The sequence below is a fragment of the Melanaphis sacchari genome, unplaced genomic scaffold (assembly GCF_002803265.2).
Source record: "Melanaphis sacchari strain LSU unplaced genomic scaffold, SCAv2.0 Contig45_pilon_pilon, whole genome shotgun sequence".
Classification (NCBI taxonomy): domain Eukaryota; kingdom Metazoa; phylum Arthropoda; class Insecta; order Hemiptera; family Aphididae; genus Melanaphis; species Melanaphis sacchari.
Window position 1 is genome coordinate 405,022 of NW_020271303.1, and position 23,082 is coordinate 428,103.

Consider the following 23,082-nt stretch of genomic DNA (forward strand, 5'->3'; position numbering starts at 1 on the left):
TAATATGGTTATAGCTCATGTTTATATTTACAAATAATGTGATGTTCAACTCATACCTACTTCATAGTGCATTAGTAGGTATACATTAGACTTAGCTATAATGTAGGATACAGACATTCAGTGGCAGATTGCTAGAATACTTGAATGATCAAGTATAGGTACTTCAACTGGGCGATTGCCTACATGATAAGGTACATTTGTTGCTACTATCATAGGTAAATAACAATGTTTTTATTCGTTTTTTATCTTCATTGACACTCTAATAGTAATTGTAATGAGAACATGTTCTTAAAAATATTTAAAATATGTCAATCTGTGTTTAATGAAGATTTTGATTGATTGCAACTGCTAATAATATTTATCTCTGGATTGTTTTCTTTGCTGTGTGTGATACCATAACCAAAATAAATTGCAAAACCTAGAAATAAATATTTATTTAATAATACAAGAATAAAAAATATTATATTATAGTTTTATGGTAACTATTTTGTTAATAATATTCGTAAAAATACTTTGAATGTGTATTCAATATTTACATTGTATTTTGTTGACATGCATTTATTTCGATATTTTAGTCATTTTAAATTTGAAAATGTTTATTTCCGAATTATATTATGATTAGTAACTATCCGCTATAAATTAATTTTAATCGATAAGCTGCAAGTCTAAAATTGTACCTATAGTCTTTAAAGAAGTAATAAATACCAACCAATGATCATCCAAATGATGAATTTTATCCATGTGTATATGTCAAAAAAGAACATTAAATAAATGTTTATAAATATACTGAGTGCTGGGGTAAGCGGTACTAATGGCACCTGTAACATAAAATATGAAAAAAAAAATCGAATTAACTATAATAATTGTAAAGCAATTGTATTTTGATAATTTTAATTAGATAGGTAGTTGTTTACTTTGAATGCTACTGGTGTTTTAGACGTCGGTTGCATACCGATGGATATAAGTTGTAAAATCATGACGCCTACAAGAACTTGGATAATAATCCAATGGGTGCTGTTTAGCTCGTACCAGTGACTTAAATAGAGAGCAAGAGGCAAACACACTATTGCTGAAATTACAATTTTTTCATGATATGCACGTAAAAATGGTTTCCATTTTGATGTTTTAAAGCAATTGTATGTATTATGTTTTGCTTACTAAAACAAGTCGTTTGTAAAGACGCTACATAACTACTAAGGCTGTTTGCCCTCACGAATTTATGGAAGTTGAATAATTGTTTCAATATTTGCTTCTTCGTGTGTTTCACTTTTGTCGTGACCAACGTCGTGGATTCGATGTATTCGTCAGCCAATATATCGTAGTCCATGTCGCTCTGTTCTTGATATCTATTATGAATATTGTCGCAGGAATTCAATACATTAATATGAATAAAATAGTGTTATCGTCAAGGTCTGAGCCTCGAGGAAAATTTAACTGAAGAGTTTTGAGTTTACCTTGTGTACAGTACGCACACAGCGACCATGACGTAGACGAGCAGAGTGCCTATTGTCATCATGTCCACTAGTTGCTGGAGATTTAATAGAGCGGAGAAGAAACCTTTAAAAAACAAAAATGAAAGAGCGAATTAATCTATATTCTTATTTATTAAATGTAAATAAATGTCAATAATCAATAGATATCTATTTTTCAGTGTAATATCCACTCTTTATTAACATAAACACACATAATACTATTTTTTATAGTGTATAGGTACTTGGATTATTATACGTAGATACGAGACACGAGTGTAAATAATTTGGTATCTACCTGTAATGATTCCAGTAAATATCGTTCCAAAAAACGGTGTCTTGAACCTAGGGTGTACTTTCCCCAAACTTTTGAATATCAGACCGTCGTTGGACATCGCGTACAAAATTCTCGGCAACGGATACATTGAACCGAACATGCTGAAAACGTTATTCAGTTTTGTTATTCCTGTTATATTATTCATCAGTTTATTAATAGCTACGGTTGTAGAAACGTTTCGATTTTCGAACATGGGCATATATTTCGACAGGCTATTTACTTCAGGATACCTACTTACCAAGCACACATCCCAAAAACGGCTCCCACTCCTATAATCCATTTCAAAGGTATCCATCCAATAACTTCAAACGCGTAACTTAATGGCATACTTGCGTCCTAGACATAAGTATACGTAATTGAAATATTCATGTGTACTTTAATATTATCGATATAAAACTGGTAAACTTAGAGCGCTGATATAACTCGTTGTTTGGAATAAAAAATTTTTTTTAATAGATATATATTTGTGTTTTAATACAAGTTAAAGCAGTTAATTATAATTTAAATATTTTTTCAAAAAATAAAAATATATTATAGATTTTTTACTTAAATTTTTATGTATAATTACATCTTGTAGATACCTATTTTTTATTTAAATATAATAAAATATTTAATTTTTATTTTTTAATACCTCTTAAGTAGTTTAATTAAGAATTAGAATTTATGTACATAAATAATTTTAATACTATTTTACTGAGATCCAAGTTTGATTCATTAAAAATAATTTACAAACTAAAATAAAAAGTTCGAAGAAATTTGGTATTTGTATAAATTTAATTTTGATAAATTTTTTTAAAAATTATAAAACTATAAGTTTTTTGTAAAATGTATCTACTATATTTGTTTTTTTTGTTATTTATAATTAGATGAATTTATTTTAGCTACCTGTGCGTAGTACGGTATCATTAATGTGAGGACAGCGGACACTCCTGAGTATGCGAGGAATACGATGAACAATGACAATACGATGGCCAACGGCAATGACTTCTGTGGGTTTTTCACTTCTTCGCCTGACGCAGCTATACAATCAAACCCTACATAACCATAAAAACAAGTGGCCGCTCCTTGCAGTGCTCCCTGCAGACCGTACGGCCAGAAGCCGCCTTCTCCTGCCCACTTGGGTATTTCAGCTTTCGGTAGTGACCAATTTTTGAAATCAACTTTGGCCGGCAAAATAAAAATTGATAAAAGTTGCACAAATCACTAAATTCTATGAACGGAAAATTGTTCAACTAAATAATATTTACTGTGAAATGATCCACCAACGATGACTAAGACCATGATTGCACAATTCAACAACGTGAACAAGTTATTGACACGCACCGAGTCTTTGAGGCCACAAGCCAGAGCGACTGAAACACATTTAATAAGTAATAAATAATGATAATGTATTAAAATAGGTACCCACTACCCATGTATCTATTTAGAATCAACATTTATTTGTTTTTTCGAGTTGGTAGGTAGGTATGTTCTATTTCCATTTTATAGATTTATGTACATTCAGTTTTTACCATTTATTAAGTGAATTACTAGGATTTTTACTTTTAAGTAAGATTTTAATTTTAATTTATTTCTTGTACAACACTACTATAGTTACTCGTACATTATATCGCTTATTATTATTCACATATTTAGACGACAAGCCACAACACATATTTTGCACTCACTTCGTAAATTACCTAAGGTCAGGTATGTGGATATTTATGGTGGTCATGTTGATTCAAAAAAATGCACGAATTGATCAAGTGATGTTTAAGTATAAACTTGATGAAGACAGAATAAATTTAGATAAATAATTACTCATAATGTCGATAGGTCAAAACTAAAAATTAGTACATTGCAATAAGATTATTTAAATAAAAATTGAAAAATGTGCCTAAATGATCAAGAAGACTTCTTACGCAAGCCTTATCATAATTTTAATAGTTTTAAATAAAAATAAAATAATTTTAATTATAGATAAAATAAATAAATACCACAGATTTTATTCTTTAGGCTAGTTAGATTAATATACAATACATCCATACAATGATCACGTTGATAATATATAATATAGATAATTTTTTTAAGGTAGCTGTTAATTTATACATTTATTTTAAAATGTCATTAGAATTATTTTTAGTTATTACTTTTTAATATCATCTAAAATAATTGCTAAATTTTCTATTCTCTTTTCCAACACCGACCACTGTGTTATGAACTCATTAGGTGGTTATAATGTCTCGCGCCAATACGGTTCTCCCTTTTATAATGCCTGTCTCTGAAACTCAATAGTTATAAGTTTATTATGCATATATTATTTGAATAACATTGAAATTTAATTAATATACTGTATATTCATATAAATAAGGGCATATACCTATGTATTCATTAAATAAATAAATATATAAATATGATTTGTGATTAATTCTATGAGTTATTTTTAAGATTTCAATACAAAAATATAACTATATAAACATAAAATATAGATGTACACAGGGTCTTTCAATTTGTGTGTAACAAAAATAGCGGAAATTCAAAAAGAAGTAACTTAAACTCTACAATTTTTATGACACGATAGTACGATACTAGTAAAACTCTGTATACATATTAAATATACTCATTAATCTATTATTATTTTACGTTAACAAATACATATACAAATTTGTACTAAACAGTCAAATGTAAAAAACATATTTATTTTAATTTAAACATAATATTGGTAAAATATTTATTTTGTTTCGTCTAACCACGTGAATCGCATATAGAGCTTACTACGTATATATATACATATACAATGTGTTATATACGTCAATATGCATAAAACTCAAGTTTCTATTGTGCATTAATACGAATATCTCATTAACCATTCGTAGATTATCTTTTGAAGCATTGTATAGTTGTAACTTTTTATCATACTTGTTATGTATAGTATACCTATTACCTATCATATTATGGACACCTAGATAAAACATTATTTTATTGTTTTTAGACAAGTCACAAGTGTATAGGTAATATTGTAATGTACTCTTTATCTGTAATTAGAGGCGACAGTTCTTATCGATCGGATGTAAATTTGAAGTCATAATGACAAAGACTATTGAATAATAATAATCAATTATATGCATTATACACAACTAAATTTTAACATTATTTACATATAGTGTATTCTATTTTATATTGTCACCTAATGATTATAAACATAAGAATATATATGCATATAAAACCTCACTTTTATGAGTCTTAATATTTTATTAGTTATTAGAGGTTTAAAATTTTAAAAATTCCATACTTTCTTTAATTTTCTTTTTAAATACACTAAGCTGTCGGCTATCTTATAATTTTACTATTATTAATAACACTAAATAGACTTAGTTTGCAATTTTCTTGTGTTTGAGTCATATAATGTATAAGTAGGTACATAAAAATATACAATATTAAATATTGTAGATTAATAGCTAGAATGTAGGATATAGAGAAATATATTAACCTGTTCGTAAAATTATGTATAAACTTGTAACAATAATGTTAATGGCTTACACAACATATTGTAAGTTACCCATAAATTATATAGGTACCAAAATATCTTTAAAGTTAATAACGAGACATTATTTTTACGAAAAAAATGTGCGTTTGATTTTGCACATATAATAAAATATGATATATGCATATTTTTTTATCAATTTTTGATAGGATGTATGAAATATTGGAATTTAAACTTTAATACTCACATCACTATATGACTGTAAAGGCATGATAAAATTATCATATTGTAAGAATAACAATTATTACTATAAAAGTTTTTATAATAATCTTTTTTATGTTATTAATATTCTTTGATTGCTTGCATTTTCATTCTAACCTTTATATTTATACTAATTATTATTATTATTATTATTATTATTATTATTATTACAAATACGAATATAATAAACATTAAAGCAAAATTGTTCATTGAGATACCATAATAAAATAAAATCACGCTTATTTCAATTATATTCAATTTTGGGTCTGGGTTCGAATATATTGTGGTTGTAAACATGTCCGTTATTGTATTGATGTCCATTAATTAATAATTAGATTTGAGTCGATTATAATTTTATTTTAAAATATAAAATTACCTAGATATTTGCATATATACATATTAAAGATTAATATCTACAGTTTAAAATAATTTATATTTGTAATGAATGACGATAATTGTGAAAGAAAAAAAGAAAATTTTTCCTATTACGCTATTTATTTTATATTTATTGTATTTTTTTATTCGTTAGAAATTTGTTTTACAATGCATTTTTTGTTCTTAAAAATGGAATCATTAATTATGGATAAGTGGTTTCAAAACTTATAAATTATAAACTTCGACTCAGGTATATAATCTATAAATAGTAAGTTGTTATTACCAGAGAACACAAGAACAATGAACATGGCAAAAAAGTCGAAGTATTCTGATAGATATGGTAAATCGATCTCGTAAAGCCCTCTGAAAGCTGTTTCCATTGTCTTGTTGGTCAGCGAATCGATATAAACACTCATTCCTCTGGCTATACTAGCTCCACCTGGGAAAAAGGTAATTATTAAGTTTTATATAATTTTAAATTGATTTTTATAATTATAATAGGAAATATTAATAAGTTAGACATGATCTTTGAAACTATTTTATTTATTACATGAAGTGAAATGTCTAGACAATTCAAGTTTTTATAAAATGTGAAATATATGAAATCTATTAAGTAGGTACCTTAAATGTTAAATTTAATACAATCGCGATGCTATCTTTAAATATTGTCTTTAAAATACGACGAAGTTACACAAGAAAAAATATTAAATATTTTATTTTATTTTTTGTCTCATTAGATTATTTTGTGTTAGAAATCAAGGGTAGACAGTTGTGGTATTGAGATTATTAAGTTATCCTTAAATAATTGGTATATGTTGTTTTTAAAGGAGATTCGTCAGTTTCTATCCTATACTTGAACTACTTTAGTTGGTTTAAATAGTAACACATATTAAATTATAATAGTTGAATTGAAAGTAAAATTAAATGTTTTATTTTTTTTTAATTTGAATAATTGTATACTACACTTTGATCTTAACCGATAGGCCGAGAATTGTATACTATTGAAATTATTTTTGTACGTGGTTATTATATAAAAAAAAAATATTTATTTTATTATTTATATTATTGAAGATATAATTATTAGTACCTATATCTCGCAGGAATACACGAACTAGTTTCTAGTAAAATAAACATTTTTAATATTTTCATGTTTAAAAATAATTTATGTTATATGGTTTTTTTTTTAAATAATAATTATTATTTCATATATTTTATATTAATTATACCTATTGTATATTCTAGTAGTAGATTCCATCCGACTATGAAAGCTGCTAATTCGCCAACAGCGATATAAGCATACGAGTAAGCCGATCCAGCTCTAGGGACTCGACTGCTTAGTTCGGCGTAACATAATCCTGGAAAATATTAACGTGTAAATACAAATGGTTTGTAAAATCGTTGGTATTTAAATAATAATAATTAAAGCATTGATTAATGTATTGCTTTTTAGCCAATATAGGTGACTTTTGAATGGTGCATATAGTAATTTTGTTTTGGGTCACGAAAATCGAATATTTGTTTGGTGGAAATACGTTTGGGTGCATTTACCCAAAACAGAACACTTTAGTGCATAAATCCATACTAAGTTTTGGTGTAATATTTCCTTCATAAAACCACGTTTGGCCAAATATATGTTTTGTATATATTAGCTAGTATACTATACTTAATCTGAGCCTATTAGCTTTACCCAGAAGACATCGCGAGAAGATTGGCTTAATAGTCATCCAAAAATATTTAAATTTAGATTTTTTTTTTTAAATTTCCTAATTTTATATTTTTATTTATATTTATTAATATTATTGTGTATTATTCTATTAATTAATTAATTTTTTTTGCCTTAAAACATGCTCCTAAAGTTTTTTATTATAATTTAGTGTATTTTTTTCAACTTCGTACGTTTCCCAACATGCTTTAAACTTTTGTTTTTATTTGATTTCTTTTTTTAAAATTGATTCTTAGAAATAAAAGGGAAATTTAGTGATTAGCTTGAACTACATTTGTAAATATATCAAGTGCTATAATCTATCAGCGATAGTCGATTGTTCATCTCAATCAAATTAGGTAACAAAGCGGGTACGTTAACGTCGAATTTACATTGACTTAACTACTTAAGGTAAACTCAAACCGAGAGACATATATATATATAGCATTGTAATTTGTACACTTTGTATTTTTTTCCAGGAAAAGTTGAATTAAACTGCTAGTATACAAATATAGTAAGTTTAAATACATTATAGAAATATATTTTAAAACCTTTACATTTTACTTTTTAAAATCTTAATTACACACTACAAATATATTATTATTGTAAACGTTTAAAATCATTTAGTATTTCAATTTTCAATTACATTTTATAACCAAATAGGCACCTATACTTGTTGACAATAAGTATGTATAATATGTTAGTATATGAGGTTCTATAATTTATAATATTGATTACTCAAAATAAGAAATAATACAATTATGAAACGTTTTAGTTAAAAATATTTAATTGGACGTACTATATTTTTGAAAACCCATAAATATAAAAAATTATCAGACAGAATATTGACTACTTTTATTTTAGTCATAATGAATAAAATAGAAACAATAATTGTTAAAAAAAACTCAATAAGTATCATCTCATCATGCTTATGTTTTTAACATAAACATTTTTGTATCTATTATCGCTATTTTAACACTCACTTTTTTGGATTGGCGGTTTGTAAATCTAGCTGTGAGTTACATATTTGAGTAAGGCTGTGAATTCGATCAATCAATTACAATTTTTGAATAATCAAATACTTGTACACTATATAAACTAGTATAATTATTCTTAAAACATTAAATTAAAAATATTAGTGAAAAATATTTTAAATATACTTTTATTAAAAATACGGTAACTTTAATAAGCAAATAACATAATATTGCATTACTATCAATATATTGATGTTAAATTATTTAAAAGTACAATCATGTATTCTCAAATCTTTAAAAAAACAAAATAGTATTGAAGCAAAACAAATTTTTATCGAATTTTATTTCTTCCATGAAATAGTAAAAACAAAAAATATGGAAGTGCATCAAATAAATAGCCATTGATTTAAATTTTTAAATTTTATAATCGTAAGGTGTGAATTTGTACTCAATCTATTATTATAAATTTATTTCTATATTGTAATTATATTCATGAATATTTAAAATTAATTGTCTATTGTTCTGAAACTATTATCAATTGGACACTGTCTTCATTCATCGATGGACTTTAGTTTTTATAATAGCAAATATTGTGATTTGCCATTTATGGGTCAATATTCAATAATTCATAATCTACATTATAGAAACTGATATGTTACATATAAAAATGTGCTAGTTTATTTAATTGCTATACACTTATACCTAATTTCAAACTGCATCTACATACCTATATTAAAATGAGATTGGCAATTAATCGATTTTTTTTATTAAGTTTGTTGACAAAATAAATATCATTTTTATCATAGCTGGTAATATTATATAATTTTAGTTATAATTTATAAGTAGTAAATTAATGTTATGACTACATAAGTATGAAATATATACTAGTGTGTTATCTGATTCTTTGTAAATATATTTTAGAATTTAAATAGGTATACATATTATAATTTTGTAACTATGATAAGATAGAGATAAAGATATTTTACAATAATATGCTTCATTAATTTATATAAATATACAACTATTTACTCGTAGCTTAATTAATTTTAAGGTAAATTAACTAATTAGTATTTACTATTTAGATTATAGATTAGATAATATATAAATAAAATCACATGTAAGGATTTTTAAGTCTTCTTAATTTGCATTATGTTTCATAATTATATATGTCATGAGTTATGACTATATCCAAGAATTTTATATACATGTTTGAAATTAAGAATAAATCTTTATGTACGTATCTAATATCTGTTTATCTACTTGTATGTTGGTATATAATATAATATTCCATATACTTCAGACTTTCGTCTCATATCAACCCTTTCATATCTAATTTTGTCTTTCTTAAATTTTCTGGGAATCCCCTAAGAAGGTTTAAAAGAAACTGGTGTTGTGACTTACTTAAAGTTTAATGATTAAAAATTTAAATTAACAAAAAAAGAAAAATTAATAACAAGTTAGAGTAGTACATCATTTTACTCGTATAAAAAATGAATTCTAACTATTATCACATATTCTTATTGTTTTTTAGATAAAAAATTGTTTATACCTTTCAATAAATATTAATAATAATAAAAAATTCTTTATTAGAATACTGTACTTTACTGAGAATACTCATGTAAAAATTATTTTTTTTTGTTTTAAGAATGCAACATTTTGAAAACAAATCGTTAAAGTTGTCTAAAATGTGCCAAATACCATCTTTATAGATATTAAATCGGATATAAATAGTATAATTAGTGTTAAAGAAGTAATTTTTGAAATTTCCAAACAAGTAATTTCTAATTTTGATTTTTTATCGTGACTTTCCAAATAAATCAAAATAACATACTATTAATTTACTAAGTGTTGATGTTCACATTATTATATTTATTTAATCGTATTTCATATATTGATGTATTTAACTTAAATTTTAGTATTTAGTCAATATTGTAATAGATATTAAATATCTGTATTTTTACCCTTCACGGAGTGAAATGTTAACATTTATCTGTCAATTATACAGCCATCGCAAGTAATCAACTTAGATATAAAATTAATGAAATTGACGTTATTAGAGCTTTAAAATATATAATTTAAAGTTAAGAGACGTAGATTAATAACTTACGTACGTTTTAATATACTAAAAATTCTTTGATTTCTTGTTTTTAAATTAATCTCAATATATATATGTATATTATGAAAAAAAAAAAAATGTTTTTCAACAACAAACCTAAGAGTAATGAACTTTGAACGCAAATATAAAATTAAAAAAAAAAAAAAACCACGTAATATATTAAATATTTATATAACGCAAGTCAATTATTGAACTCCAGTATTAATAGGTGCATTAATCGAAACGCAATGATATGAACTGTAACCAACACAGGCCAGTTTTACATACGACTTTGACTCAATTACCGCCGAATAACTGGAATTACTTTAAGATACTTTTCTTCTCGTCTTAACGCATCTGTGCGCTTTGTGATACTTACCGGCAAACACGGAAGCGACGGCTGCGATGAAAAACGATACAACGACGGCGGGACCGGCCACGTACTTCGATAGGGCTCCCGGCAAGACGTACACTCCCACGCCGATGGTGCTGCCCACGCCCAACGCTGTCAGATCAGTAGTGGTCAGCACCCTGTCCAACATGGACGACTCACGCACCACGCCCGCCATCGTCTTCTTCCGGTTCAACTTTTTACTGACCGTCATCGTGTTAGATTACACGGTGTATGTGTGTATGTATGTGCAGGTTCGCGCGGATTTCGCTGCGGGACCGCCACCCGCACGCTCTGCTCGCTCGCGCACTATTTGAGTAAGTAGCCGGCTATGCCACGGACGACCGGCAGCACGGAACCAAAAGTCTTCTCCGCCAGATGTGGTGACCTATAATATTACTTTATAAGTATATGTGTGTGTGTGTGTATTTTATAGTGTTGTACGCAATGTCGCGGGAGGATCGATGATGTCGGTTGGCGTCGGAACCGATAGCGTTACGTTTATTCGATGTATTTGACAATTATGATTAATATTGCGTCGTCGTATGCGAGTGCCGCGGGAGAGCCGAGCGAGCGGTTGGACGGATGGAAAACCGACGTCGAAACGGTACGCGTTCAACGTGAAAACTGCGCGTGTTCCCGTCACGCGTGACGAGCTGCGGCAATACGTCTTGCTTACGATGTCTTATCATCGCGGGGGGGGAAGTAGGAGGCGATGGAGGCATCGGTGATAGCAGTCCGATTTATTATTATAATACTAGTATTGCGCCATACACGTGATGCGCTACATAATATAATATGTGATGTATATTGTGATAAATTATTATAACGCGTACGACGAACGATGGTACGTGTGTACGTACACACCATGTACGGTTAGGCGATATATCGATGTTAACACATTACGGTGATAAAATGATAATGCGATACGTTCATAAAGCACACGGTACATACTGCACGTTGATCATTACACATTATATGCGTGTATCGAGGTTGACCGATGAACTGTTCCGTGTTGGTGGTCACGTGTTCGAAATTCGAATAGATCACAGCGTGCAGCGTTATCTCAAGACTTTTTCGACGAGACAACTTGAACCTTTTCATATTATGTAGTATATTATAATATTATGATATCGTGTATAAATATGCGTAGAAAATGCATACAATATGCGTACTGGAAAGTTGATATTTCAAACCGTATTATAAGAATTGTATATAATTAGTTTATAATGTATATGTATAAATAGAAAACGAATTCTCAATTGAAAAATGTTTAGGTGTTTAGTATACGTATATGACATTTCAATAATATTGATAAATAATTAAATAAATAATATATTTAGAGGAGTCGTGTGTATCGTATCTGTGTCTTACACACGCGTATCGTATGCTTATTAAAGCATATTTATAGTTAATATATTAGAGTAAATTTTACAAATAGAATTAGAAAATAAAAGCTGTATTCTAGCGATTTATTTAAAAAAATTTATTCAATTTACTTAAAACTATTAATTATAGGTACATTTTTCTAATTTTACAGTGAAAACACGAAAAAAAAATCATCTATCATATTTTATATCTTTCACTAAATATTCAATATCGAGGAAATTCACTCTTATAATGATAAGAAATAAATTGTTTTAAGAATCCAATTCGTAAATTTACTATTTTTCGCGGGTGTAAGAGTGAAATAACACAAATGGATACAATGTTGTCTTAAATGCAAATTTTAAATAAGTAGGTACTCTCGAGTATTTTATGACTTCTTCATCATTAATTTTTATATTGGAGCTATACGGTTTATTCGTTTATTTCTATGTTATACATAATGAAAAATCAAAGTACCAAATATATTATCATAAAATATGATAATTATTACAATTATTGTAAATCAAGCAGACAAGCAGTGCCTAAATAATAAACGAATGGCTTTAAATTGCCTATACACAGCGCCGTGTAAACAGTCTACGTTACGTTAAAGTATTGATCATTTTACCGGTGATTTACCGTTACCACCTAATATAAAAGTTTGGTAAATATTTTCTACAATTATGTCGTATTTTAATAAGTATATAATTTATGATCTAATAATAAAACATAATATAAGTATACTTTATCAACTTAATAGTTTTTATTACTTTATTTTACTGATAATATATATAATATAATATGCAGTGTTGGGATTTATCTAGATGAAAATATTGTTATCTATTATCTTATCTAGATATTACTTAATTTTTATTGCATTTATTTGCATTTTATATAGCGTCTTGGAGGGCGATAAGGAGGACTGATTACTGATAAGGTGACATTTGCAATATTAAAATAAATAAATAATTTTTTTACCATGTGATATAAAAAAACAGAATTTATGGTAAATGTATTATTTTTCGCTGGACCCCCCTGAGAAAAAATTTCTGCGGGCGGCTTTGTGTAGGTCATTTCTTATTAGTTATATTTTCTGTTCGATAATGGAAAACACAACATTTTATATGATATAATATATAAAATACTAATTACTTATAATAATAATAGCGTATTTCTGTAAATACCTTTTAATTATAGTTATGCATTTATTACTGCATATAATATTATGTTCCTATATCTTTTGAAATTATCCATGAGAACATACGCGTCTGTCTCCTACACGGTACACGGCCCGTAGACGTTGATTGTACAACTGCAGCTATATTATATTATTATTGTCATTTGTCATTCTCTGGTACTCTTATTGTTGTTATCTAGGTTTCTACCTATCCTTATTTCGGGTTTTGATTAGTGATATTAAAAATATTTAAGTATGAAGCGGTTTTTGACTGGAACATCTGTAATAGTTCTAGTGGCTTATTTTGGGTGGTTGAAGGAACCGGTCACTCCGCTTGGTTTGTAAAGTTTACAGGTAAGGTTAAATAGTACAGTACATGGCAATAGAGTATCTAGGATTTTTCCACGGGTTGTGGGGTGGGGGAGATATAAAGATTTTAATGGACATATTTAGTAAGCAGATATATTTTATATACAATACGTTATATCTATTGCTTACAAAATTTAGTCTCCGTGAGTTGGGCGAGTATGACCCCTTTTCCCTCTCCTCGTAGATACGCCACTAATAATTGGTATTTAATTTAGTGGTTTCCCCTATCTTGGGAAGTTTCTGGTAAAGCTTCTGCATGTCTGCATAGTTTTTACATGATATAAAAAATACAAAAATATGATTATCTATTTTTTTATCTAGATAAATTCCATTTATCTATTATCTATTATCTAGATACTTAAGTAATTTTTATCTACTATCTTTATCTAGATAATATTTAAGTTATCTATTCCCAACACTGATAATATGCTATTTTTCATTTTTTTTTGTTTTTTTACTTAATATTCTTAATTATAAATTAAAAAAATCAATCAGTTACACTATTGAAAAACAAGTGTTATTATTTAATAGTTATGTACTTATGTATGAATATGAAATAATAACATACAACAACAAGAAAAAGACTTGTTAAATAATTAGACGTGGTTTTAATATAACAATTATAACAAAGATTTGTATTAATTATTAATATAAATATAATTTGAATGTATAATGAACAAAAAATAAATAAGTATAAGAATAAAATATACTAAAAATATTACAGTATAATAAAATAATAATATGACTTTTTATGACTAACAATAAAATATTATGATTAATTATGGATTATAGTTGGATACAATAATAAATTCACACACACAAAAACAATTGCACACAATTGCAAAAGATTAAGCAATTAATAAATCACATAGATTGAGCTCGCTATCAGGTAGATCATACTATTTAATAAGAAAAAAAAATACAAGTATTAGTAGGTACAGAATTGTTATTGCTTGCTTTAAGCCAAAGCATATTATTTTAGTGTTTTTGTTATTGTAAATGCATAAAGAAACAACAGCCAATTTTTAGAAGTATTTTTTACGTATTTTCAAAGTAAGAACTATTAAAAAATATATATATATTATTCACTATAGTTAATTATAAAAATAAAATAGTTTTTTTAAGAAGTGAATATTAATATTGGTTTTTTTTGTACGGACAAAATTATTACTCACTAAAGGCAAAGCACACAAATAAAAATCTAAAAATAATATTATAATGTTAATTTTAGGGCTTATGGTGTGTGTGTGTGTGTGTATGCTGTGTAGGTAGGTTTACGTGGTTAATAAAAGCCGTTCAGAATTAATATTTAGTGCAAAGGCTATATATATATAATAATTAAAGTGATTACTGATTACGGTCGTTAAGTAAGAAACTATATATTGTATATTTATTTCAGTGTAAAATTTTTCTTGTTGACGATTATTGGATACACGTGTACTGCTAGTGACTATAATAAGAAAAACCTCTATGATTGACATCATTGGCAAAACGTTTTGCCGCTAATTCAAATGCAATGTTCATATTTTCATCCATTATTTTTGCGTTAACATTTTCTGGCCATATTGTTAATATATCGCTAAATTTTGCAAATAATCCTCTAGTTCAACAAACAAAAATTCAACTAATTAAAATAAAAATGTATTTTATTTATCTATAACTTTTATATTGTACTCAGAATGATATATGTAATGTTTTAAAATGTTAAAATATCGTTTAAATAATGTTTTTTAACTTTAATAAAATAATGAATATCGTTATTTATATTTTAAATATTATGCTTCTATATTTTTTAGGTTTTTGTTTTCAGTATGAATTACTAATGAGGACTTTTGTATTAAATTTTGTACTTTAGTTATAAAAATTTAAAACTTTATAAATTTTTAGCTGCAAAAATTTTCTGAATTCTTATGAGTTTATTAAATTTTGTTAAGATTTTGACGATATAAAATAAAACGAAAAATAATTTTTTATTTATTGAATTGAAGTCAAATATATTTATTATTTACTTTACACAATGCAATTCTCAAAATATTTGAACAATTATAAAATACCTATTTATTAAAAAGGTTACCAAAATTGATAATAAATGATATGATATTTTAATTATTTTAGTTATATAATATGTAAAGATTTCTTGATATAAATTTGTTTAACATATTGAGCAACTAGCTAATAAAAAAATAAAACACTTTAAAATCGTGTAAAAAATACAAAAATATATAAAATGAATAAATGAAAATAAATGTAATAATATATAAATTAGATATACGCACCTTTTCTCCTTTGGACATTTTATTATGTCATTCACAAAGTACTTAGTTAGACGAAAATGACGTATATTCATATTTTTATCATGCGTTCCAGATTCATTAGCTTCTTCCGAGTTAACAGTTGCATTGTTTTTCCATTCAGCTGAATTGGCAATTAAAAACTCTATTTGTTTAATAAATGGTTGATCTTCAGTGTATATATCTGATACAGCTAATAGTACACACTTTTTCACAAATTTCCATCTTTTAAAAAATTATATGATTACCTTTACGGTGTAAAACTAACCTAATAATACTACGTTACTAACTATTATAGTTACAAAGATAATTATGGATAATTAACACATGATTAAAGTAAATGTCTCTAAGTTGTATATACAGTCAATTCTGAAAGAGTTGCAAACAGAAACAAGAATGAATGTATCAGATTAATTTTTTGCAAGTATTGCAATATTAACCATTCCAACTTGCATCTAACGTTTCGGGAAAGGTGACGGTAAATAGAATAGATAGTGTAAAATGGTGAATAATATTGTTTTATAGCGCGTTGCGTGAAATGCGTAAAAAATATATACAATAATATAATAATAATAATGAATAATTATAGTATGCAATGTAAATAATATATTTATGTGCATACGTACGCACGTTTGAGAGGCAACCAATGTTGACGGTGGATACGGGACGAGAGAGAGTTATAGCATTTGTGCGGAATGTGTCGACACGGCGAAAAGACGTAGCGGGATTGGTAAATTGGGTCCCAAATGACCTTATCTCTGTAAATTGGGTCCCGGAAAAAAAAATGTTGTAGGCAAGTTGAGCCCCGGAAAAAAATATATAAATTAAAATGTATGTGGTTTTTATAATATTATGTTCTCAATAAATAATATTATATGGTATAAATGATTAAAAAATTGTGAACCGGGAAAAAAAATGTCAATACGCTAAATAATATAGTACGTCAAATTTTACAATATACCTGTCTATACACACATTAACATCATGCATAGAATTAATTAGTGTCCAGGCGGTGTACCACACTGTCTGCAATATGACGTATTATTGTAACAATTATTCAAAAGTAAATTATATAAATATGAAATATTAAAGCTTTAAGTTTTTAATATTTTAGACCTAATTGCGCCAATGATTTATAGTCGAGACCCAACTTACCTATTACCTTTTTATAGCCGGGACCCAACTTACCTACTACCATTTTATACCCGGGACTCAACTTACTGCTTTCAAAACGAACCCAAATTATCGCGGACCCAATTCACCTAGCTCCAGACGTAGATATGATTACGGCGATAGAGGTGAACCCAGGGGTTATAAACATTTTCTAATTTTTCAAGTAAAATTTTAAATAATTTGTTTAATTTTATTATAGATATCAGGTATTGAACAAGGTTCTTAAAATAACCCAATAAACATCATCTAATCGATGGTAATAAAAATTATTTGTAGTTTTTTTAGAGAATAATTTATTATGAATTTATAATAGGTATCCTAATGTTTATAAAAACACACTGCTTGTAAAGCAAAGTGATATTAAAAAATGTATTACTGGTGATCAACTTTTTAATATATGTTATGAATTTTAAATTTTTAAAATATATTAGCTATATTGAATTTTATAATACGTACTGAATAATAATTTAGTGTAATGTATAATATAAATGGTTTCATATTACATATAATATAAATGTATACTAACCCGTATCCATCAATTTCTTTAATGGTCATGAAGCGATCGTATTCTTCTAAATTATAATAAATAAAGCGATCTGGTGTGTCAATGAAAACCTTATATTTATCTCCATGATTATTTTTCCAATAAAAATTGGATAGTGCCGGAGGAGGAGTTACCTCTATTTGACGTAACAAACAGTTGGCTTCAAGCTTTTTCAAGAGTTGTTCAAGATTCTAAAACATTGTACACATATAACATTTTTGAACAATTTCATAATGATTTAAATATTTTGTGTCATACCATTTTGAAATAAATATTAAAACAGTTAAATATTTATGTTAAATATCCCACGAATGTATATGATACGAATGAACTGTACTTACTAACTAGGCTTTTAAAAATACTATAGAACCTAACGCACAAAACTATTATTATTTAATGACCAGAATTTGTGTTAGTTGTATCCTAGAGTGGGATATTGTGTATATCACTGTATTGTACTAAGAGCTTGTATCGTTGTTAAATGTCAAAATTAATAGTTTAATGATTAGGTCATCAAATTTAGGTATGGGTAAACTGTAATGTATTACCATAACTTACTAATAGAATTATTCTTGTTTTTCTCCATAAATAATTAATGCAAAAAATATATTATACAATAAATCAATATGTTTCAGCAAATTACGAAAAGTTATGTGTAAAAAATTTCAAAATGTAAGTAAAATGAATTAAGAGTTTGCCAGCGTAAAATTATTTTTCCTTATTTTATCAACTATAGTGTATTTTAATTAATTTGTTACATTTAAAAATATATAAAAACGGAATATTTATCAAATATCACTATTAATAATCAGTAATCACTGAAAAAATAATCATAATAATCAATACAGCAACATATTAATGAAACATTAAGTAATTCATAAAAGAAATCATATGTATATCTTACATCAGAATAAGAATAGGTCATAGAAATTAATTGTTCACATGAAAATATTAGTAATAATTACGAGGGTATAATAGGTATGTATATAATGTGTCTATAATTTTTATTTATTTTTTTTGTTCAAAGCAAGAAACATGCACATTTTAATAAGAAAACCATATAATTTTGTGTAAATTAACAATTTTTTTATTGGAACAAAATATAAATTATTTTTATAAAAAATGACAACAGAAAAACGTAGCTAATATACTAATCAAATAATAATAACAATAAATAATAATAGAGTATAATAATTAATAATCATTTTTATCTAAGGACTATGGGTTTTAGTGTTTTACTGTATATATATATATATATGTAGTTTACGCATACTACATAAATTTATGTTTGTGATTTGTGATCAATAAATACCTACCACAAGTCGACTTTTCTTAAAGTGAGATATTTTTAGGTCCTTTTGGGACAGTGAGACGCTTAGTTCGAAAGTGGGACGTATGGTCATTGGTTACATTAGGTATGTATCAATACATACATACGCGGTATATTCATTTGATTTGTGCAGTAACTTTTATCCAACCACTGGATTTCCATTTTTTCGTCAGCTGGGCTAAAAAAAAAAACATTAAGTGAACATTTTTTTTCCATCACAGGTAATACTAAATAGTAGATAATATTGAATATATTAAATAGATATTATAAATCGCATAATTATTATTACATGTAAATACGTAATATGTATTCAATATATTTAATAATAGGGCGTATGTAATTTGCGCTAAAAACAACCAAAAAAAATAAATATATATGTATATCACTTGCGCCACATCTAAAGATTTATTTTGGCAATTAGCGCCACTAATATTAAAATTTTAAATAAATATATATAAGTAAAACAAACTCTATATATATTCAATAAGTAAATTTTCGTTTAGTAATAAAATATATAAAAATCAAATCAAAATCAATATAAAAATTATGTTGGACACGCGTCGGTACGTAGTATTGTATATTATCCTATTGTATACCTATACGATATCAGTATATTTATCCATTTTCACCAAATGGCAAGGTTAAAATATTTAATATACTTTAAATGGTATTAATAGTTTTCTAATGTGCATATACCAAATACCATATAAAAGATAATGTGTTTATAATGTTCTAGTGTAATTAAATAAATAATACTATCATAAAGAAAAATGTAAACTGTAATACATTTGTATATTTCTTTGTATGCATATGATGTATGTGTGTGCATTTATTAATACGCTAAAATCACTAAATATTTAAAATTGGAAGGCTTGTGTTTTGCATATTTTATTTTTCTATATTTACAAGGATATTTTTATTTTAATACATAATGCCATTTTGATATTTTAGTGATGAGTTAAAGTTTTTCTACTTTCCCTCCATCATGTTAAAGTTATGTACACACCATTACTTATATGTATAAGTACTATAATAGTTATACGCATACTTACAATTGCATTTTATGTACTTAACCTTTCCGTATTATAATTCACGTACATCCGTATTTAACACATAAAAATTAATATAATCTAATAACGAATTTTATCTAAGCTCTCTTGCTTCTTTATTGTGTAGATATGTTCCTATTTCTTCGATTGATATTTAATTGATTTATGCGATTTATAATATCTATGTAGTATATTTAATATAATTTACTATTTAGTATTACCTGTGATAAAATGAAAATGTTCACTTAATGATTTTTTTTAGCCCAGCCGAAGAAAAAGAAATTCAGCAGTTGAAAAAGTTATTATACAAATCAAATTAATATACCACGTATGTATGTATTGATACGTTTGGTCTAATATATAAAATACTAGCAACAGTAGAATGGTTACCTCCACGAGTGCTTAACAATGGATATTGATATGAACCAAGGTAGTTGTCAACTAATACCAATTAACCAAGAAATTAAATTTAAACTTTAACTGGGTCTGTTATATGTACATTTTCGACAAATTTTCATTGGTAAAACTATAGTTTGTTTTTTTTTTTAATCCAATAAACTTAAGTTTTGAGCACGACAATTTTATATCCATTGTGTCTAAGAGACGAACGTTAAGGTCGATGTACATACGCTAAAACTTGATTTTTAATTACTTTATTTAAATGTTGATTTACACTAGGTTGTTACCTAACAGCATTTGTGTTATTAAAATTTAAACGAACCATTTTCTATCAAAGACTTTCATAGATTTTAAACATAAGTATAATGGGAGTGTTACCGATCTGGATATTGCTGGGCATAAAATCTTGTTACTTTTCATGCGTTTTTGTTAAACTTTCCGTAGATGAACAGTAATTGAACATTTTCATGATTATTTATGATTTGGTTTTTATTCTAACAAAATTTAAACTATAACTTCTTAGTTTTAATAGATATCTAATTATAAATCTGATGGAAAGAAAAATACACACCATTATTAGAAATTAAATAAATGTTTATATGTTTATGAAATGACGATTTGGCTACTTAAGAATTCTATATAACGGAGGAACTTTCGAACAATTTATGGAATAGTTTAGGTTTGTAATTTCTGTGAATTAAATTGTAACTAACAATGTACAGATAGTATTATTGAAAAAAAATAAAATAAAATAGAAATTTAGAATTTCGTTTTCTGAAAATAGATGTTTAAAATTTAAATTATATTATTTCATAATGTATAACAATAAAATTAAATAACAATAAATTAACAGAAAATAATTTTAGTCTTATGTTGTACACAAATCTGTTTTTTCTAAATCTTTAAATATTAATAAACTAGTATTAAATATAATATTTAGCTATAAGAAACATTACCACATATAATTTACTAATAAATTCAACTTGAATACTGATTTGTTTCACTAAAATAATCGACTTAAAATACTCGTTGACGTTATAAAAAATACATTTTAGAAAGATATAAAAAAAACTCAATGTATAAAATATAACAAATAAATGCTATTTTTTAAATGATAAAAACAGCCACATTAAGAACAGAAATGTAAAAAATAAACAAATTATACAAATATATTGACATTGTAAATCGTGACAATTACATTTTATTCGTAAACTCGTTAATTTAGAAAGGTTATCTCATGGTTATTCCATTGCAATACACTGATATAAAAACTATAATTTTAGTGATCCAAAATATTTTTAAGTTTCACAATTAATTTATGTCAATAATAATAATTATAATAATAATAATAATAAAATAATAATGTTATTTTTTTCTTATATATTTAATCATTAAAATATAGGTACATTCAATTTAAAGTATTTATCAGGATGAAACTATTAAAAATTAGGTTACGTTAAGACTTCATACAGTGAAATTTTATTTGCTTTCATTATTTTTTAACTATAAAATATTATGTGCGATGTTAATCTATAGAAATGTACGAATTCGGGATTGTGTTAAATATACTAGAGTAAGTTATATAACTATGAAAATCATTATAAAAAACTTTAATTTTTGAAAATTAACAAATACAATTAGGTAAGAACATCAAAGATAATTATAATTAATTATCTTCGACAATCTGATTATGCTGTCAATTATTGTGCTCGAATAGCTTTGAAAAAAAATTATTACTTTAGTTGATTCCAAAATATTGATGATATTTTCAGAAAAAATGTTTGTATATATGTCTATTATAAAATACCTCAGCTACTATATTATGTAACAAATCAGACGTTTCAATTAAACAATTTATCCATATTAATAAAATATATTGTTTGTGTGTGTGAGTGAGTAAGCTATCTACAGCTAAGTCTATCGTATTCATAGTTCTAAAATTTGATACGTGAATTACCCTATGTCAAAGAAAACTAGCCTTGAATTCAAATTATTAATTTTTTTTTTATGCCAAAAAGAGTTCGTCCGAGTTGACTCACAAAAAATTATTATTTTTTTCTGTATTAGGTTGCCATTGGTTACAAAAAATTAAATAACGATAATAATTAGATATCATTTTAGATTTATATTTTATATTTATTAAAACAAACTTAAAATCCATCTTTAAAATCTCTGCAATCTTCATTTAATATATTTTAATCATTGTGTATTCTGTATATATTAATGAATTATTTTACAAATTTTAAGATGTTTAATTTTCAGATATTGTTTTTGTCTTTAAAGTAATTTATTATTCTATATATTTGAATAATATA

General features: G+C 25.9%; 2 protein-coding genes across 3 annotated transcripts; both read right to left on the bottom strand.

The window, feature by feature from the left end:
- Positions 1-211: 211 nt before the first annotated feature.
- On the bottom strand, positions 212-11,685 carry LOC112598101 (cationic amino acid transporter 2-like). 2 transcript variants are annotated; one of them, XM_025344448.1, is made up of 13 exons: positions 11,512-11,685; positions 11,056-11,455; positions 7,132-7,260; positions 6,189-6,344; positions 3,054-3,158; positions 2,692-2,966; positions 2,045-2,142; positions 1,768-1,907; positions 1,455-1,557; positions 1,159-1,346; positions 915-1,069; positions 710-818; positions 309-418 (listed from the first exon to the last, which is right to left on the bottom strand). In XM_025344448.1, exons 2-13 carry the CDS (start codon positions 11,279-11,281, stop codon positions 309-311), a joined length of 1,794 nt encoding a protein of 597 aa, XP_025200233.1. In that variant the 5' UTR covers positions 11,282-11,455; positions 11,512-11,685. The 2 variants fall into 2 exon arrangements, with proteins under 2 accessions (XP_025200234.1, XP_025200233.1); XM_025344449.1 differs by lacking the exon at positions 11,512-11,685 and having other exon boundaries at positions 212-418; positions 11,056-11,281.
- A 3,051-nt stretch (positions 11,686-14,736) lies between these two features.
- Positions 14,737-18,376, bottom strand: LOC112598195. Its single transcript, XM_025344590.1, has 4 exons — positions 18,248-18,376; positions 17,972-18,180; positions 16,258-16,497; positions 14,737-15,581 (listed from the first exon to the last, which is right to left on the bottom strand). Exons 1-4 carry the CDS (start codon positions 18,248-18,250, stop codon positions 15,425-15,427), a joined length of 609 nt encoding a protein of 202 aa, XP_025200375.1. The 5' UTR covers positions 18,251-18,376; the 3' UTR covers positions 14,737-15,424.
- Between the last annotated feature and the right edge of the window lie 4,706 nt (positions 18,377-23,082).

What these genes read in the sequence shown, in the direction of transcription:
- LOC112598101 (XM_025344449.1), bottom strand. Translation starts at nt 11,281, where the DNA reads ATGACGGTCAGTAAAAAGTTGAACCGGAAGAAGACGATGGCGGGCGTG. An exon ending in ATTTACTGGAATCATTACAG is followed by an intron (nt 1,558 to 1,767) that starts GTAGATACCAAA and finishes TGTTTTTTAAAG; the next exon opens with GTTTCTTCTCCGCTCTATTA. An exon ending in AAACACCAGTAGCATTCAAA is followed by an intron (nt 819 to 914) that starts GTAAACAACTAC and finishes TTTATGTTACAG; the next exon opens with GTGCCATTAGTACCGCTTAC.
- LOC112598195 (XM_025344590.1), bottom strand. An exon ending in AAAGAAATTGATGGATACGG is followed by an intron (nt 16,498 to 17,971) that starts GTTAGTATACAT and finishes ATTTTTTAAAAG; the next exon opens with ATGGAAATTTGTGAAAAAGT. An exon ending in AAATGTCCAAAGGAGAAAAG is followed by an intron (nt 15,582 to 16,257) that starts GTGCGTATATCT and finishes TTGTTGAACTAG; the next exon opens with AGGATTATTTGCAAAATTTA.